Source organism: Meriones unguiculatus, chromosome 12 (genome assembly GCF_030254825.1).
Source record: "Meriones unguiculatus strain TT.TT164.6M chromosome 12, Bangor_MerUng_6.1, whole genome shotgun sequence".
Lineage (NCBI taxonomy): Eukaryota > Metazoa > Chordata > Mammalia > Rodentia > Muridae > Meriones > Meriones unguiculatus.
In genome coordinates, this window is record NC_083360.1 from 79,471,761 (window position 1) to 79,491,100 (window position 19,340).

At 47.5% G+C, this 19,340-nt stretch overlaps 1 protein-coding gene and 1 long non-coding RNA gene across 2 annotated transcripts in view; one reads left to right on the forward strand and one right to left on the reverse strand.

Moving 5' to 3' along the window:
* Positions 1 to 14,625, forward strand: part of Cachd1 (cache domain containing 1) — a 221,589-nt gene extending 206,964 nt beyond the window's left edge. The window contains exons 24-27 of the mRNA XM_060365967.1: positions 1,554 to 1,715; positions 2,713 to 2,790; positions 3,426 to 3,527; positions 12,970 to 14,625. Of these exons, the coding sequence (XP_060221950.1) occupies positions 1,554 to 1,715; positions 2,713 to 2,790; positions 3,426 to 3,527; positions 12,970 to 13,202 (575 nt within the window). The 3' untranslated portion in view covers positions 13,203 to 14,625. The remainder of the gene's footprint in view (positions 1 to 1,553; positions 1,716 to 2,712; positions 2,791 to 3,425; positions 3,528 to 12,969) is intronic.
* LOC132646839 (uncharacterized) lies at positions 1,709 to 4,693 on the reverse strand. Its single transcript, XR_009585166.1, has 3 exons — positions 4,595 to 4,693; positions 2,225 to 2,443; positions 1,709 to 1,879 (listed from the first exon to the last, which is right to left on the reverse strand). It is a non-coding gene; the product is annotated as an uncharacterized LOC132646839 (long non-coding RNA).
* Positions 14,626 to 19,340: the final 4,715 nt, after the last annotated feature.

Here is a 19,340-nt window from a genome sequence, read left to right on the forward strand (position 1 = left end):
CCAGTCATCCTTAGTTGCAAAACCAAGGCAGATAATTACCTTCAGAGCTGGCTTCACACACTTGCAGTGTGCAGCCAACCATGCTGCCAAAGTTTGAAAGCCTGGAATTCCCTCCCATAAAGCTTGTTCTGAAAAACTTGAGCCTGACCTCCCCCCGGCTGAACCCTGGAGTCTTCCTGGATGTGCATCCCAGCCGTCAGAAGCACGGGGCCTGCAGTGTGCTGTCTATCCTGCAGCCTTCCCTAGGTGGGCGTCTTCAGCGTCGCATCCCTGTTTGCGGCAATGGGTTCAGCAGACTCCAGGGCTGCTCGGGGCTGCTCTAGCAGCTGTCGGGGTAGAGGAGGACACCATCAAAAACATTCCTGGGATCAGGCCCACCTTGAGAATACTGCGGAAGACTCTGCATTTCTTATTAGATTGTTTTTTTTTTTTTTTTCAAGTGTCTTTCCTGGAGTCGGCACCATGTCCTCCTTATTAGCTGGCATGTAGAGTCACCATATCTAATCCACTAGATAAGGTAGATGTTTCTCAACTTGTGGAACATCTGGCCCCATAAACCTCTTTTGGGTTGGGAAAAAAAGAAAAGCCAAAATGTGTTTAATACACTCAGCCTGCTGAATTTATATAACTTAACAACATAGTTTGCTACAGACTGCTGGTTATTTAACAACTGTGAGCCCACGGTTGGCTGGGAACTACCATAGCCTATATGAAGAGAGCATCCTCTGTTATCACAAGCCCAAGGAATTATCAAGAACTCAAAGTCATTTCTACTGAACACTTTGTTGCTTCGTTTTTTGTTTTGTTTTGTTTTGTTTTTTTACTGTTTATTTATTTTATGTATATGAGTGCTCTATCTGGATGTACGCCTGCATTAGAGGGGGTAGATGGTTGTGAGCCACCTATGTGGCTGCTGGGAATTGAACTCGGGACCTCTGAAGGAGCAAACAGTGCTCTTCACCGCCGAGCCATCTCCCCAGCCCCCACTTTATTGCTCTAAATCATCACAAAATTGACAAATGGGTCAAATCATCATAAATGAGGGAGATGGTCTCTTCTGTGGGGACGTGGGGTTGTGATATCACCATGGAACTAGGTAAGGGCACAGTTCACACAAGCACACTCTGAAGGGTTGAGTTCTGTGCCTACAGGAGGCCACACCTCTGCAGCTTGGTCTGTGAAGCACAGTAGGTAGTTTCTCTGTCCCTCAAAGCAACCCACCTTGCCTTTCGCTCCTGCGTGATGTTTCCTCTTCAGAGAGCAGCCAGGGCTGTGGCAGCACCAAGCAGCTCATGTGTGTGAGCGGGTTTTCCATCTGCTCGCTCTTTGCAGCGGCCTTCATTATTTAGGTTCTGGCTCCGTGTGGCAGCCAACATTCAAGAACCAGGCATTAAACAAAGCCTCTCCTCCCGTGTTCTCGAGCATCGGAACGAGGCACCACTATCCACCCAAACCCATCCTCCTCTGGTCCTCACCGCCCTCCTCCATCCCTCCCAACCACCCAGCGCTCGGGAGAGCGTGACGGAGAGCATCCTTTCGTTTACTCTCTGAAGGTGACGAGGTGATCACACTGAACATGATCAAGAGTGCCCCCGTGGGCCCGGTGGCCGGAGGGATCATGGGCTGCATCATGGTACTAGTCCTTGCTGTGTACGCTTACCGCCACCAGATTCACCGCCGCAGCCACCAGCACATGTCGCCTCTGGCTGCTCAAGGTGAGTGCAAGAATGGTCAAGAATATGAATCAAGCTGGGCGTGGTGGCATACACTTTTAATCCCAGCACTCTGGAGGCAGAGGCAGGTGGTTCTCTGTGAATTCAAACCAGCCTGGTCTACAAAACAAGTTCCAGGACTCCCAGGGCAGCTATACGGAGAAACCCTGTCAAACCAACAAACAAAAAGAGAATCAGTTCTGTTGCTCAGAGTACGAATGGTCACATTTGAGTAATCAGACCTTTTGAGACAGGATAAATCATTAAAGCCAACTACAAAGGAGTTTATCTGTAATTACGCCCTTGTTGCCAAAGTTTAAGTGTGCCATCTGTACTCGAAACCTCAAAACCATCCCCACCCTTCCTGAAGTTCCCAGAGATGTACCAACCTGCCCTCCCTGGACGTAAACTCGACTCAAAGTTACCCTGGCCACCTAACTCAGCACTAGGGACAAGTTGGTGTTAGATACTATTAAGACAACAGCCCCGACACAGCACAGTGACAGAGGTACCCCAACACGTGCTTTGGGTAGATTACACTAGACTCGGGATGGTTGGCCCCCAGGGTTGCCTGATGACAGTGACGGTCAAGCCTCTGCCTCTTCCGCTTAAGCCCTTTGACGGAAGGTTATAGATGAGTGAGCGTCCGTCAGTTTCATTTCTTTCTCCAGAACTCATTTCCAGGTGTTCCTCGCTCACTCTCGTCTTCCTTGACCTCTGTCCACCTCTTCCTAAAAAGATATAGCAGACAGGGGCCTCCATTCATCCTCTTGCAAGTTCACTCTTTTCTATTTTGTTTTATTTTATTTCATGAGGGGCTGGGGATCAAACCTAGTACGTTGAGGGGAAGCTTCTCTCCACTCAGCCCCCTCCCCTGCCCTGAACTGGTTCCTGACGGAATGCTGTCACCCAGCCATCAGACTAGCGCTCAGCGGGGTATTAAAGCCGATGATTTTGTTTGATTAAATAGTCATGTTTCTCTCTTTTTAATGATGGACAGAAATGTCAGTGCGTATGTCCAACCTGGAGAATGACAGAGATGAAAGAGACGATGACAGCCACGAAGACAGGGGCATCAGTGAGTATCCAGTGCCTCTGCAGCTTGTGTCAGCGGGAGGCTAATCCAAAATAAATATTCTTTCTCATGTCCTTTTGGCTTGTATTAAAATTGCAGAAGCTTTGACGTGGTGGGTTTTTTTTTTTCCTCCCATTTTCCCTAGGAACAATGTGGGTTTCTGCTTTGTTTCAGAATAGCCCAAAAGCCTTTTTTTTTTTTTTTTTTTTTTTTTATCTTTTGCAATTTCTTTGGCCTAAAGCCTCTCCTCCCATTACTTTTCCAATGTGGTGTTTTAAGAAAGAGAACTTTCGAGTATATATATATATTTTTTTTTTAAGTCCCTTAATTAGTGTACACAATTCAGAGTAAAAGAAGTGCTTTCTTTATTGAAAGAGACTTCTGTTGATGTTGAAATTCGTCGGCCTTTAGCTGCCTAGACCTTGGCCTCCTGATGCATGCTGGAGATGAATGGCTGAGCGCCTCTCCCTGCATCGACTCTAAGTCAGCTCCCCTCGTCCTGAGAATTCTCTGAAAAAGTTATTTACCCGGACTCTTCAAAGAATAAGTACTCCAACGTGTGAGTGAGCGAGCAAGGGGCTTGAAACAATGAAGGTCCTGGCGCAGGAGTGACGTTCTCCATTCTTGCCTTCCTGCAGTCAGCAACACTCGGTTCATAGCTGCAGTCATGGAGCGACACACACACAGTCCGGAAAGAAGGCGACGCTACTGGGGACGCTCGGGGACCGAAAGCGATCACGGTAAGACCCGGCCCCCTGCGTTAGAAGCCCTCGGGGGCTTGGACTACGCCTGCAGGAAGTGGGCGCAGACTCCCTCTCTCTCTTTTTCCAGTTATGTACTTATTCTGACAGAGTTTCCCCGAAGGATGTGCCCAAGCACAACATTGTTGGGGAAAAGTATATGGCAGTTTTCCTGTGTCCCAATACTTCCGGGCGCAAGCTCGATGGCCCTAGCCACACAGATTGCTCTCAAGCTTTTCTCCATCAGAAACATAGGGGATGGCGAGAGGGCTCGATGGATAGCTTTCTGCAGCCAAGCCTGATAAAACCTGAGTTTGATCCATGAGACCAGGTGATGGAAGGAAAGAGCTGATTCCTGAAAGTTACCCTCTCACATCCACACACCATAGTTCTCAGGCATACACACACACACACACACACACACAAATAAATAAATACTTTTTTGTTGCTGGGGTTTTCTTTTGTTTGTTTTGTTTTGTTTTGTTTTGAGGGCAGGGTTTCTCTGTCTAGCCTTGGCTGTCCTAAAACTTGCTCTGTAGACCAGGCTAGACCATAACTCATAGAGATTTACCTGCCTCTGTCTTCTGCATAATAGAATTAAAGGCACGAACTACCACTGCCCAACAATAAATGTAATTTTTTAAAGTATGTGTCTTACACTTTTTCATAGCTGTGACCAAAGACCTAGGAAAAAAAAAAATTTCAGGGAGGATTTATTCCTTTGTCTCATGGTTTAAGAGGGCTCGGTTTGGTTGCTAAGCAACCAGATCGTGTAGGCTTGTCTCTTGAGTAAAGCTTCACAGTGGCAGGGGAATGTGGCAGAAGACAGCCGTGACCATCACGTCCAGGGAGGAGGGGGGAGGGGAAGCACAGCAGAAAGCAGTCAGAAATAATATAAATCAGGAACATGTCACCAATGACGACCCACTTCCTGCATCCAGGTCCCACCCCCACCCCCAGAGTTTCTAGAACTTTCCAAAATAGTGTTACTCACCGGGGACCAAGTACCCAAAACCTGAGGCTGTGGGGAAACGTTTTACAAGCATGCCGCCCTTAGATCCCTGTACCTTGCTTTGCTGGTGAGCCAGTGTCAGCGTCGCCAACGTATATTCTTGCTAGGCTAACCTCCACCGTGGTCCACCCCCATCCCTGGCCACGTCTGCCAGGCTCCAAAGCTTTGCTGAAGGAACATTTGCAACTGAGCCTTGAAAGGGTGGCTAAGAAAAGAGTGAGCGTGTGACCAGGTGCCAAGTGCCAACGTCTTACAGGAAGCCCACGCCCCTGTCCCAAAGACCCACCATGCCACAAGGCGTCGCTCACTGTCACAGGAACAGCAGGTGTGTCGGGTCTGTGAGCGTCACTGCCGCTGTTACTCAGAAACAGAACCAGAGTGAAGGAGTGTTTTACTTTTAAAGCTAGCTGTCTAGTTTCCACAGAGCTAAGCTTTTGTGTATGCTTAGACAGTCACTTCAACCCTTTTTTTGGGGGGGGGTTCTTGGCTTTTCCCACACCTATCCTGAAAGAAGGGGGGGAGCTTTCAAACAATGTGTTTCTATTTGTATTTAAAAAAAAAAAAAAAGCGCAGGAGATGACATCCCTCCAAGCAACCAGTATCCCCCTGACACCACTGCAGAGACACAGCCTCCCTTTGCAAAATGTGATGCTGCAGCCCAGCCTGTGAACTGAGCTTTGAATGACATTGTTCCCACTGACTGAGTAGAACCTTCGGGTTTCTATGGAGAACCAAAGCAGAACTTGAATTTTTCAGTTTCTTGGCTTCCTGCCCTCTCTCTCCCTCCCCGCAAAAGAATCCTTTGAACCTTCGAGTAAGTTCTTCTGCTGAGCCGCGCTGGGCCTTCTCTTTTGAATACTAAAGCAGGTTCGAGGCAACTAAGGTTCAGCCGAAATAATTTCTTATTCAGCAGAAACGCCGAATCTCGGCGCTCCCTCTCCCGTGGCATCCATACCAAATTAGGGTCTGGAGTCACAAAATGTTCCCCAGCCTTAGTGAGACGGTGAGTGAGGCTGAGGTGAAGCCAACAGTGCCGCGTGAGTACCTGAAGCCAGGAGTGCAGCCAAGAGCTCACCGTCTCTCGTCCCTCTCACTAATTAGATCCTTGTTCTCCCCAAGGAATAAAATATCTATGTGTAGTTTCTCATGCAGGCAGAACACACCACCAATGAGGTAGAGCACGCTGACGCTGCTCATGTCCCCACTACATCATTAAATCAGCGGAGCTTAACTGTAGGCTGGCTGGTCCTGTCAGGCCAGCAGGGTAAACTCTGCATGGGTGTTAAGGGGGGAAAAATAGAATCGATTGTTTGTCAACACTGGTCTGATCGGTGGGGCTGCACGGCTCACGCCTGCACCCTGGGCAACGGGGTGGGCGGAGCAAAGGGAACATCCTCAAGACAGAGACGCGCCCACTTCAGGTTTCACCACCTCTTCGTTCTGTTTTCATAACAGGCTGTTCAGGCTTTTGTGAGATTCCTAGTCCTCAGTTTTCCCAATTCTTGAAAGCACGCTAGCCGGGTGTGGTAGCACGCCCCTCTGATCCCAGCCAGCCCTGGAGATGCAGAGACAGACACATCTTTGCGAGGTGGGGGTCAACCACAGCCACACAGCAAGTTCCAGGCCACCCAGGGCTGCCGTGTAACACTCTGTCTCAGAAACCGACACATAAATAAATAACAGGACTACATTGTCTACCCGGTAACCTTCTCTTGAAGATTAAAGGAGATAGCCTGGTAGGAGCTTGGGGCTCAGGCTTAATCTGTGCTTTCCCCTCCCGGCTTAGGGAGCCCAGAAATGAAGGTGTGTGTTCGTGAGTCCCAGATGCCTGGAGTGAACGAAGGAGGAAGGGGAAGTAGTTCAGGTTCCAAGGAAGGGCTTGAGCTCATGAGAGAGAGCACTGCCAGGGTCCTGTGTTGTGCTGTGTGTGTGTGTGTGTGTATGTGTGTGTGTGTGTCCATGCACGCAGCAAATTCTCAAAGCCTAGGCCCCTGGCAAGCTGCATAAGTGACATTCCTAGAATTAAAACCTGCTGTTCCTAAACTCGGAAACTTAATGTGGCCTGTTTATAGAGAAATAGTTCACGAGGACATGTTTGGAATATAAAGTTGGGGGGCTTGTTTTTTGTTTTTGTTGTTTTGTGCTGGGAATCGAAACCAGGATCTAGCCCCTGCTAGGTCAACACTGTATCGCAGACACCCCAGCCACGCTTTGGTCAATATTCTAAGACAACTGAGAGTGTTTGTTCTTTTCGGCAAAACATTAGCCTCACAAGTTGAGCTACTAAACACCTCTGTGACCAGGCATCTTCTTTGTCTCAGTTTCTCTTGAAAACAATATGTTCTGTATAACATCCACTGGCTTCTTTTTAAGCTTAAAAATGCTGGGCATGTGTTTATTTCTTTCTTGGGAGTTTATATTGCAGTTACTTCCTCATTAGAAACTTTACAGTCAGGTTTAGACAGATATTTTTGCATACGTGCATATGCAAAATAAGCAACATTTTCTTTTTGAAAATGGGCTTTCTCTCTCATTCTTGGCCCCAAGACAAATAATGAAAGAAAACCTAGTCAGATCATATTCTGAAGGCACACTCCTGCAGTTACTCCTTATGGCCACTAGATGGCACATGACTCCCTGAAGGAACTTAGCGTTCTTACAAGTAGCAGTGTCTTCAGGAACCATACGTAAACACATAAGCAGAATGCCAAAGTACAGAAGCCCAATTTGCGATTCTATTCCTCATGGGTGCCTGGCCTCATTCCTAATGTGAGTGTCTTGCTTGATGCTCTCTCTGTAGATGCTTTTCTACGTGTGCCTTTGCTGCCAGAGGTTCTTTGTTGAATTAGCATTTCTTCTGTGCTCCACGGTCAGGGGCCCTGTGAGTCCTGGTGATTCCTCGCAGTTCTCAGTGCACGGCACAACTGCCAGGGTCCAAGCAAACGGTTATTTGTTGGATGAGAAAATGTGCCTGTGGGCTGGGGAGAAGGCTCTATGGTTTGCAAAGCACTTCTTGCATGGCTGTGAGGTCCTGAGTTTCCGCAGAACCCACGCAAAGCCAGACTCAATAGCCCCGTCTGTAAACTCAGAGCTCCCATGATGGGAAATGGGAGGAAGAGGTGGAGAATCCCTGGGAGCTTGTGGGAGGGCTAGCCTGGTGTATACAGTAGCAAACGAGAGACCCTGCCTCTAAAAAAGTAAGAGACAAGGACCAACACTGGGGCTTGTCCTTTGACCTCTGCCCCTGCATGCCCAGGCTCACCCTACCACCACAAAAAGAAGACTTAAAAGAGCAGAAAAGGAAATGCATTGCTTTCACCTGCTTCTCTACAACTTGCTGTCCCTTTGGGATTTCCATTCGTGTGTTAAGTAATAGGAAAGTGAATTCACTATTGCAGTGAATGAGCAATAGTGTCTGCGCTGACTTTCCATCACTTGCAGAAACGGTTGCAGAGAGGGAATCAGTGTTTTAGCTCACGGCTTCACAGGTCTCAGGCTGTGGCTGGCCCACCATGCTGTCTCTGGGCCATGGCAAGGCAGACCATGACTGAGGACGTGGTGGAATGAGGTTGCCACCTCAGGGTGGGGGGCAAGGTACATCTTTCCAGAGCGGTCCTCTGGTCACATACTTCCTCTACCTAGACCCCACCCACCTGCATTCCACTCCTGCTACATGGTTTGACTCTATCAACGGGTTGATCCACTGATGGGGTGGAGCCATCCTGATTGAGCCCCTCCCCAAAGTCAAATAGACAGCATCTAAGTCCCAACACATGAGCCACTGGGGGAACATCTCAGATCAGGACACGATGGTATCCTGGTGAGACAAATAATTACAGAGTATCTCTGGACAATGAAAATCGGGTAGAGGAAAATGAGTTTCCAAACCTTCCTAATTATATGAGACTGGTGAATGGCATGCCAGGCAAAGCCACGGGTAACAGAAAACTCATTGATGTCATTAGTTGGGGGCTAGAGTGTGAATAGTATGTGGAGGCTTGCTTGCTTGTTTTTCTAGTTTTGGGCATTGACCCGAAGGCCTCATACATGCCAGGCAAGTGGTCCCTCGCTGAGATTTCCCTGCCTCAGTTTCCAAGTCGCTGCCTTCACAGGCCTGTATACCTGCAGAGCTGGTTCATTTTGCTTGGAAGCGCCTCCTTTGTGTGAGGCGCTGTGTTCAATGCTAAGGGTGCAGAAGAAGCAAGAGAAAAAAACTGGCGAGCCAGGCAAGGCGGTGAACATCTTTAAACCACAGCGTGCAAAGCAGAGCGGGATGATTTAAGGCTACTTAGTGTGTCCCAGGCTAGCCTGGGCTATGTAGCAAGACCCTATCTTAAACAAACAAACATAAAAATAAGAAAGCAAAAAAGTACAGTCATCTATCAACAAAGAACCAGTCTTTAGTACAGTATGGTAAAAAAAAAAAAAAAAAAAAATTCACAGAATGCTATGGAGAATAGCACAAAATCACCAGGCTCAGGTGGCTGGCGAGACCAGAGGCAGGTCAAGAAGGACGGGAAGACTTCCTGGAGAAGACCTGAGGCCCCAGTGGGGCGTGAGGTGCAGCGGCAGAGTCTGGGGAGGTGGGAACCTACACCAGGCACGTTAAATAAGTGCCCGAGCAGTCACTGTGGTACTCGGGAGTGACAGGACGTGAGGCCCTCCTGGGCAGTGTTCAGGTGAACAGCCCAAATGCTGAGACTTTGTTAAAACCTGGTCTCTGCACCCTCCTTGATGTGCACAGGACAGTGGCGTTCACGCATACATCACTTGGTTTTCAGAGGCCGCCCTTCTCCCCGCCCCCCAGTCTCACACTGTAGGCTTGGCCCTGCCAAAGATAGCAAACTGAGAAGCTTACTCTGGCCCCCGTGGCTTAAGCACAGATAAAGATGTCACTGTTTCTCCAGCCTCTGAACCTAGAAACCTGTACCATCTCTAAGGAGGTCAAGCCCTCTAACCCCCTTTACCTGCAGATCCATTGATCCCCAGAATCCCTGCTTCTTCCCAGGAACAACCTCTTGATGTTAGGCGCCTTTCCATCTCCAAGCGCTGCTGCTGTCCACATCCACTTGAGGTCTGGGATGCAGCTTCTACGTCCCTGAGCCTCCTGGCTTCTGTTCAGGTTGCATAGGCACGCACTCACCCACCCCTGGTACCTGCCTCTAAGTCCTGATGGTTCCAGCCAGTCTTCTTACCCTAGCTCCAGCCTCCCTCCCTCCCCAGCAGCCCTGCCGACTTTCCCCATGCTAAGGTTTCCCCTATTTCACCAAGATACCCAAGCCTTTAAGACAGTGTTTCTCAACCTTCCTAACGCTGTGACTCTTTAATACAGTTCCTCATGTTGTGGTGACCCACCCACCCCCATCACAAAATTATTTTGTTGCTACTTTATAATTTTGCTACTGTTATGATTCATAATGTAAATATCTGATGTATGCCCCCCCCCAAGGGGGCATGTCCCACAGGTTGAGAACCATTGCTATTTCATATGACTGTGCCTGGCTAGTACCTGTGAGTGTCTTGACCTGTGGTTCCTGAGGCCTTTCCTTGTGTCTTGCTCTTGTCAGCCTCTCCTGCATCAAGGCACTCTCAGTGATAACGACCAACAACAGCACACTCTGCCCTCCTTCCCCAACTTTGCAGAAGCCATATGTTTCTCACTGGCATCATGTATGCATACCAGCCTCTCAGAATCACGATGGTCCCCAAATTTCCTGAGACTGAAGGTCACCAGGTCTCCTCTGCCATTGTTCTGACTCAAGTTACAGCCAATCACCTTTACCCCTTAACATACAGCCTCCCGTACCTGGTCGCCTAGCAACCTCTACAATCTGCCCTGGCTCGGTTTCCCTCATTTTAATTCTTCATCCTTCACTGGGCTATTACAATGACTTCCTTGGTCTCTTCTTTGTTGTCTCATCCATCCTCCAAATGCCAGTAGGTCTCTCTGACTGCAGGTTGATCATGGCTGGCCATTTCCAGGGAAATCATGCACCTGTTGCTTTCTGTAGCATATCTATGATGCTCTAACATAACCTTTCCACTTCTCACTTCTATGCTGTCCAGCTACCTACCTGCTAACAGACATCCAAGCCATGCAGTTGAGAAACCACTTTACAGCCCCATGCTTCTGGGACTGGTCTCCTGTTTCCTTGCTTGTATCCACTTTCACAAACGCTCTCTCGCCCATGAAGTGAAAGTGTGACAACGCCTCTTCGCTCCCTTAGTCAAGATCAGTCAGCCCTCACTCATCCTTCAGCATGATGTGTGAAGCTACACGTGTTCATAAGATGCTGGCTAGCACAGGTGGTAGGCGGCTTTCTAAAACCAGAGTGCATGAACCGGAAAGGCCAGGGTATTATATGCCAACCCTAGGGCATGTTCTGCATGTGTGTCTGTCTGTCTGTGTTCCAGTACTGGTTTCTGCCTCCATCTTTTTTCCATTTCCTTTCAGTGGTCTAATTGGAATCTACCATTATACTACCAAGCCTTCATCTAAGCCCCATGTTAAACACTTCTGAAACTTTAAATGGTTATTTTTAAAAATAAACATTTATTAATTTGTTGTAAATTTTATACATGTGTATGATATATTTTTATCATAGTCACCCCCACTCTTCCCTCTGGGGGGGGGGAGGCTTTCAACTGAACTTTAGCTCTAGCGTTCACTACTGTCTACAATCACTGCATTAGAGGAAGCATCTCCCTTGCTCAATTTTAGTCATTAAGGAAGGGAGATAAGGCTATTTGATTTGTCACCCCCTATCCCAATGATCCAATGACCTGTGATCTTGCTTGTTTCAAACACTGGCTCCTTAGCTCCCTCTGCAGAATCAGGTTTTCATCTGGGTAGTTCCTCTAGTACCTTAGCAGAGTAACTTGCGACTAGGAAATGCCCAGGAGATATCCTCTGCACTAGACCAACTGTTAAATAATTCTTCCAGTTGAGTTAAATAATTCTTCCAGTTCTTTTATTGAGCACAGACTCTCCTTTCTCTCTCTTGCACAGAGCATACATTTTCAAACACATGATGCTCCTGCTTGGCTGAACGCAAGCACATCAATTTTGCAGTCATAGACGTGACTGGTGCTTACCCACGGGTGAGGGCTGATTGACACTGAGGTGCAAGAAAACTATTAATGAGCTGTCACTTCTCAAAACACTTAGAATACTTTTTTTTTTTTTTTTGCAGTATTTAAAAACATGCCACACTTCTTGGAAAGGGATCCTTTGATCAATTAGGGCATTCTTTTTGGAAACATGCATTACTCAGAATACTGAAAGAAAGAAATCTTTGAACATAGTGAGCCGGCTTACACAGGGAATACTTGATTCCTTTCTAGTTGCTCTGGGTTAGATGAGAACTCAATGTTAAACACTAGAACCTTGGACAGGTTCCTTCCCATCTCTGGCCACCTCCCTTCTACAAGGGGGTATTAGGAGCCTAGCTGTTATGCAGGAATCACTAACCTGGCTTTTGCTGTAGACGTGTGTGCTGGTGGTAATGAACTAGACCCACACTGACATCCCATGGGGATAACTGATTGCATCCTTACTGGTATCTCATAATGATAACTGGTTGGACCATCACTAATGTTCCATGGTGATAACTGGTTGGGTCCTCACCGATATCCCGGCGATAATGGATTAGACCCTCACTGGTATCTCATGGTAATAACTGATTGGCTCCTCACTGTCATCCCACAGCAAGAGCTGATTGCATCCTCACCGGTATCCCATAATGATAACTGGTTAGATCCTCACTGATATCCCATAATGGTAACTGGTTGGACCCTCACTGGTATCCCATGATGATTACTGACTGGACCCTCACTGGCATCTCATGATGATAAGTGGTTAGATCCTCACTGGTACCCATGATGGTAACTGGTTGGATCCTCCCTGGTATCCCATGGTGATGATGGACTGTACCCCCACTGCCATCCCACAAGCATTTCACCATTCAGCTATTGCCCATCAGTGCCCACCAGCCTGAGTCCTGTTCACATTGTCTGAAGCTGCCCATCGCCTGCTTGAGTAGTTTATACGATACAGGAGAAGATGGCCATCTTACTCTCTAGAAGCGTAGGAAGAGGGCTCTCAGAGGCCAAGATGGGTACCTGCAGATAATGGGGGGGGGGCGATTTCATGGTGGGGCTGTCAGCAGCCAGGGGGGTTGGAGTGATGGCTCTTGTTTGTTCCCCCCTAACTTTCTGTTGTTTAACATGGTTATATATTTATGGTTGATTGTTTTTAGAAAGAAAAAAAAAATAGACCCTGTTTTCTCTAGTGCTCCTTAAAGTTAAAATGCGTCAGCCTCCGGTGGTCATGTGCAGATGTGGGCACCTCAGTGTCACCAACACGGGAGCGCACCGCAGCATCCTAGCCAGTCTGGCCTGTGTCCTGAGGCTGTGTTATTCCTTTTCTAGGGTACAGCACCATGAGCCCCCAGGAAGACAGTGAGAACCCACCGTGCAACAACGACCCCTTGTCAGCTGGGGTGGACGTGGGGAACCACGACGAGGACTTGGATCTGGACACCCCGCCTCAGACCGCAGCCCTGCTGAGTCACAAGTTCCACCACTACCGCCCACACCACCCGCCCCTCCATCACAGCCACCACCTGCAGGCGGCGGTGACAGTACACACCGTGGACGCCTAGTGCTAACGGTGCTCTCACCTCCCAGGGAGAGGGGGCCCGGGCGACGCTGCAAGAGGAAATGAGCCGGGCGTAAAACCCGATCACGTGAGACACCTTGAGTCCGAGCTCCGTCCGGGTGTGGTTCGACTCGTTTGCAGCCGGCTGGTGTGTTTCAGTCTGAAGGAGCTGAAGCTGGTTCTGAAAAGGAGGGAGAGCCTGATGAACTGACCTGCCATAATGGAATGCAACAGTGGGCAAACCTCCAACACAGATGCGCGCGCAGGAAACTGAGCCAGAGGAATGTTCCCAGCCCCAGAAGCACTCGGCCCCTTAGCTGGAGCAGAGGCCAGGAGCATGGCACGCCGGATGCCACCAGCTGCTGGACGGACTCGCCCGTTTCCTAGCGGTACCTGGACGCCACCATAACTGTACGGAACTCACCTTATGCTCTAAATGATGCATCTCAAAATTTCTAAGTAAAGGATTATTTTTCTACTATTTATTGAACTTTCAAACTTTGGAAGGGGAGGGGAGGAAACTAGAGATTCTCGGCCATAACCCTGGCTGTTGTGTGTGATGGCGTGGTTCTTTGATTAATGAATTGTGTTTCTTATTTTAACTGGTGATCTTCCCACTGCCCTGATCCACATGAAAGAGAAAGAAAAAGAAGGAACGAAAAAGAAAGAAAGAAGGAAGGAAGGAAGATTGGGAAAATAAAATGAAGAAATCTTTCTCTGGCTTGTTTATATCATGGAAACACGTCATCTGTAATAGTGTTCTCTCTTTGGAGAGGCAGTGATCAAAGATGTTTTTGAAGAAATTTCATTCCTTTAGAATTCATTTCCGCCTCCCATGCAATGTTTTCCTTAGGTTTCTACGAAATCTAGTATTATAGCTGTAGCCTTCCAGTTTAGGGAGGCTCGGATTTATTCTGTTTGTTTTAAAGACTATGAATTTTAAAATGTCTCATTTTTTGACTCTGAGAATATTAAACCGATAAAGGAAGGCATTTTAAAATTGTGAAGTCGTGGTTCTTAAAAGGTTTCTTTTGAAATCATAGCTCAAAGCTGCTGCCACTTATCCTCCAATCTGCTTTTGATGTCTACAGGGATTCAGCAAATGGCTGCTTTGACGTGGGGCATTGTGATTTTAAAGTAGTGTTCTAATTACAGTGGTGTATTTTAGATTCACATTTTGTGATTCAAATATGTTATGAAGACAATTCTTTGCACCGTGTGTGTGGTAAATCTCCGTTTATATGTAGTTGGAAAAATTCACCAAATAATGTTTTAATGATAGGGTATCATGATATACTGTAAAAATAAAATAAAATAAAATTGGGTCCTCAGCACTACAGAGAGTAAACTATATACGTGCTACCCACAGCCCCTCCATCCTGTGTATAAAATCGCAGGCTAGTGAAATAAACTCTACGCAATGCACAGTTGAGTGGCTACCATTCTTTGATGTACCGCTTCTCACCATGTGACCTAGATTTCCTTTCTGTGCTTTGAACAGCTTCAGGCCCCTGGACCATCTCAAACACACAAAGACATGTGAAGACATGACTAGGCTAAAAGAAAGAACAAACATTTAAAAATAAGTAAAGCTATCGTGCCTGGTGTTCTAGACTTTACAAGCTGAACTCAGCACGAGGATCAAAAGTTTGAGGGTAGCCTGGTGAGAGCTTGTCTCAAACCTTGTTAGGGCTGGAGAGATGACTCAGTGGTTAAGAGCACTGGCTGCTCTTTCAAAAGACCTGGGTTCAATTCCCAGCACCCACATGGCAGCTCACAACTGTCTGTAACTCCAGTTCTGGGGGATCTGACACCCTTACACACCCATACAAGCAGAAAGAACACCAGTGTACATAAATATAAATAATAAAATATTAGAAAATCAACTAATAAATAAAAGCATATATAGCTGTTTCTTCCTGAACAGCTAAATCCATTTCCTCAGGATAAGATGGTCAACCCTATCTTGTTGAGATTATCTAGGTTTCCTGTCTTCCCTGCAAAGTACCCTTCTCTGTGGGACTCTAGTTTCTCCTGTCATAGTGAGACTCTCTGTTATGAAAGCAGCTTCTCCAGGCTGGAGAGATGGCTCAGTACCCAAAAGCACTTGTTCCTCATCCAGGGCACCCGAATTCCTTTCCTCCCTCACGTGAGGTGGCTCACAACCACTGGTAACTCCAGCTCGGGAGGTTCTGACATCCCCGTGCCTGCACACACAAAGCATATCCTCACACAGACACAGCAAACATAGTTAGAATTCAGGATGACTCATTTAAAAAAAAAAAAAAAACACCTTCCTGACCAAGGAGGGAGAAGGACTACAAAGGTGGTGTCTCCAAGAAGGATGCTGTCATGAGAGCGTCATGGGGTGGGAGTGGAGGGCATCGAGGGAACTAGACATCTACTCTCAGTCCTTTATAAGGTCTCACAGCCCCATTCCACCAGAGTGTACCAACTGTTGTATTAGGGTTACTTCCGGTGCATGGGTGAGAGGTCACAGCATGGGAAGGCCTCCATCCAGCATGGGATGGACGTGGAGGCCCCTTCCTTCTGTCATGCCGAGCCTATAAAAATCTAGGCCCTCCCAAGACCCTCAGGCCACGTCCAATTAGGCAGAATTGAGTGGGGAGATACTCAGACAAAGGTCCCACCACTCCTTGTTTTCATGAGCGAAGGTCAACAGTCAACAAACACAGCTACGATGGACTCGTGAGGATGGCATCTGTCTGCCTCAGAGGACAGATCCCTACAGTAGATGCACAAAGCTGAGAAATAAAAACAAAATCAGGCCATGTAAGGAATTATTTTGCATCTTTTGCAATAAGATGGCCCTGAAGTCAAAACAATGTAATTGAACGTAATAGAAGTAATTGAATGTTTATAACCTGAACAAGAGACCATTCTCGGTTTTTGGTGAAAGTGTTTCTTTTTGGTGGTGGTTGTTCATTTGTTTGCTTGTTTTAGATTTATTTACTTCATTTAATATGTGAGTGTTTTAACCACATGCATGCCTGGCGCTCACAGAGGTCAGAAGAGGACATCAGATCACTCGAAACTGGAGTGATGGATAGTTGTGAGCATCATTTGTCTGCTGGAAATCAAACCCAGGTCTTCTGCAAGAGCACATGTCCTTCACCGCTGAACTGTCTCGCCAGCTCCCGTGTATGCGTTGTGTAGGCCCTGCAGAGACTAATCCCTAAGCATTACGTGTGACGTTGTTCAGACACATAGTGGTGGTGAGTGATGTTCACGTTGTTTAGAGAGGAAAGCACGGTCTTAGACACATTATTGTCACCATCAAGGTCAGACACCGTTGTGGCTTGCACAGAACACTCCAAGGGTCCTCACCGGTGCCTTTGCACTCACCAAGGCCCCTGTGTCCGGAACCAGCCCTTTTCGTTGTGCAGTAGTTCAGAATGGTCCGGGTCCCTTGATTCAGAAGGAAACTGACTGGTTGAGACTGACATCCAGCAGGGTCCGGAGTCAGTGGTTCTCAGAGTATACGCCCGTCTGCTTGCCAGATAGTCTTTAATGAACAGTTTTTAATAAATTTTTAAAATGTTGGAACCTGGCCATCTGCCTTTCATTACTTGATTTGACTAGAAAACTCTCCAATTCCCCTTTCGAGGAGGACTGGCGTTGCCCACCAGTGCCTGAGGCACACGGCGAGATGTCCTCAAGGACCAGCTTCCTCCCATCGCAGTGAGGGCGCCAGTGGTTACGCTGTTTGAAAATGTACATCTGGCAGAATCATCATCTTAAGCACACCAGCCCAGTTGGTCTGTGTCTTTTTGGTCTGAATGAAGGTATGCAGATTTTCCAGGCTGGGATAGAGTGCTGTGAAAATTATTTTCTCATTCTTCCCATTTCATAGGACCTTTAGTTGAAAGATCCTTAGAACTGTGTGTGATGGTCTGTTTAGTAATAACGTATGTGAGTGTCCATGTGTCTGTGTGCACATGTATTGAGCTCTTGCAACTTCGTTGTTTTTTTTTTTTTCCAGCCCGTATCAGTTCATAATTGCTCATTGTGGTGTCTTCCTTCTCTAATCCCTTAATTCAATGTTTCTCATTTTTTATTCATGAGTGCTCTATCTCTCCCAAAGGAGACTTAAATTTATTTAAATTCTCCTTAAGAAAGGAGACTAGGAGATAAGATTTTGTTGGATAGAGTCACACTGTGGAGGTAATACAAACCATTGTAACATCTGATCTCCTTTCCTTCCCCCCGAGAATCCATTTTGCACTCTTTGTGGGCAGTGGCTCCTCTCAGGGATGTTGTGAGCCCCGTCCTGACGCCAGTGTTTTTCAGTGCTGATAGCACCTCTGAGCTGCACATACTTTTTTAAAGCACTGAGCAGGAATCAGGGAGGCCTGAAAGCCAATTCCAGTGTCTCTAATCGCAGGCTTAAATCTGCCACCAAGTACGATGTCTTTGGCTAAACCATGCTGCTCACATTGTTTCTGTCCTTTGTGTGACTGGTTCACCAGGCTCCGTAAACCGCCACTGATTCTGTGGCTTCTAAACTGCTTCCTTAATTCCCCTCCAGCCCTTCAGCGAGAATGTTCAGGGCCTCCCACTTATACATCAGAAGCAAGTACCCAACAATGAACCAGAGGCGTGAGGCTTTCCTCCATAGCCATAGGGAGGCGGTGGAGTTGACTGGCTGCCCGGTCCCTCCCCCATCCCCGCTCCAGTGTGGTTTGTCATTAGACTTTAGATCTGCTATTAGATATCTTCTCCAGTCTACAAAAAGGTTAACAACTCCACACCCGCAGCTGACAGGACTGACTGTCCCAGGGATGTCTGTCTCATAGTAATGTGGAGTCAGAGGTGGCCCTCACTAGCTGCAACCTTGCCACGTCAACAACCTCAGCCTCAGGGTGGTGGCACTGATCTGTGAATAGTGGGGAGAGGAGAAAGAAAAACAAAACAAAACAAAACACGGAACACCTAAATTGCTGGCTCAACCAGCTTATGGGAGGCAGAAGCCTTTGTTATTTAAGGTCATTTAAATTGGGTTCTCAACAACTGCACCTGAAAGCATCTAATAAAGGCATTTGAACAACCAAATGCAAAGCCTAGCTAGGGCTGCTTGCTATGAAGAAAAGGGGGAGTGAGCTTGAGAAGCAGGGAAGGAATCTGCCTTGGGGCCGATGCTCACAGAAAGTCTCCAGACATGACCTCTTGGAAGCTGCCCGTGCAGACTAAGAGCCAGCTGGGGTACAGGATGGTGGGGTAAGCTTCACTTTCCAGGCAGTAGGATACAGAAGGGGCAGAGACCTGCCTGAGTGAGGCAGGGCCACTGAAGCTAAAGCATTGCTCGGCAGAGGATGGTAGAATACAACGAGAAGGAGGAAGAGGCAGGAAAATGAGGTCCTGAGGGCTATAGCAAGAAAAGGTGTTTCAGGCAGAGAACCTGCAGAATAGTTAAAAGGGGAGAGAATGGGGTGGGGGGGTATTCCAGTCTGAAGTGTGCATGTGTGTGCTTATGTGTGTTCTGAGGTGAAAGAACATTGAATAGGCAGGCTGGGAATGCGGGTATAAAAACGAATACAGAGATCTACATGAACACAAGATGATAGCAGCAGAAAATGGGGTAGACAGGGCATAGCACCCTTAGGCTAGGGCAGGAGCCCCTATTTCAGATTATTCTTTTTGAAGAGCAAAGTAGCCTAGTGGAAAATATGTCATGGAAAAAGAAACCCCAGGTGTTGTTTATGGAAAGTTTCCGGCTTGAACAACTGCATCAGTCCTGGTGTTGCCTTCTGGGCTGGGGAGACAAGGACAGGATCAGTTTGGAGAGGAGGGCAGGGAATGAGAAATGAGTCAGTATTTGAGCTAATGGGTACCAGTAAATAACAGGAAGGATGACCAAAAACCATGTGAGAAAGACAAAGAAAACATTGATCGGCACACAGAATGCCTGCTTTGTGGTGGACACCATGGGAGGGTCTTGCCATCCAGCAATCTCTTGAGTCTTGCCTTTTGCTTTCCAGCAGCACCTTAAGGTGGGCACCTACAGTGCTCTCGGCCCACACCCAGCATAGCTTCCTGGACCTTCGTGTCAGCCTCTTCACCTTTCTGGGGCCATTCTTTTGTCCCTCACCAGACCTGAGGAATGCCTCAGGACCCCCGTGCT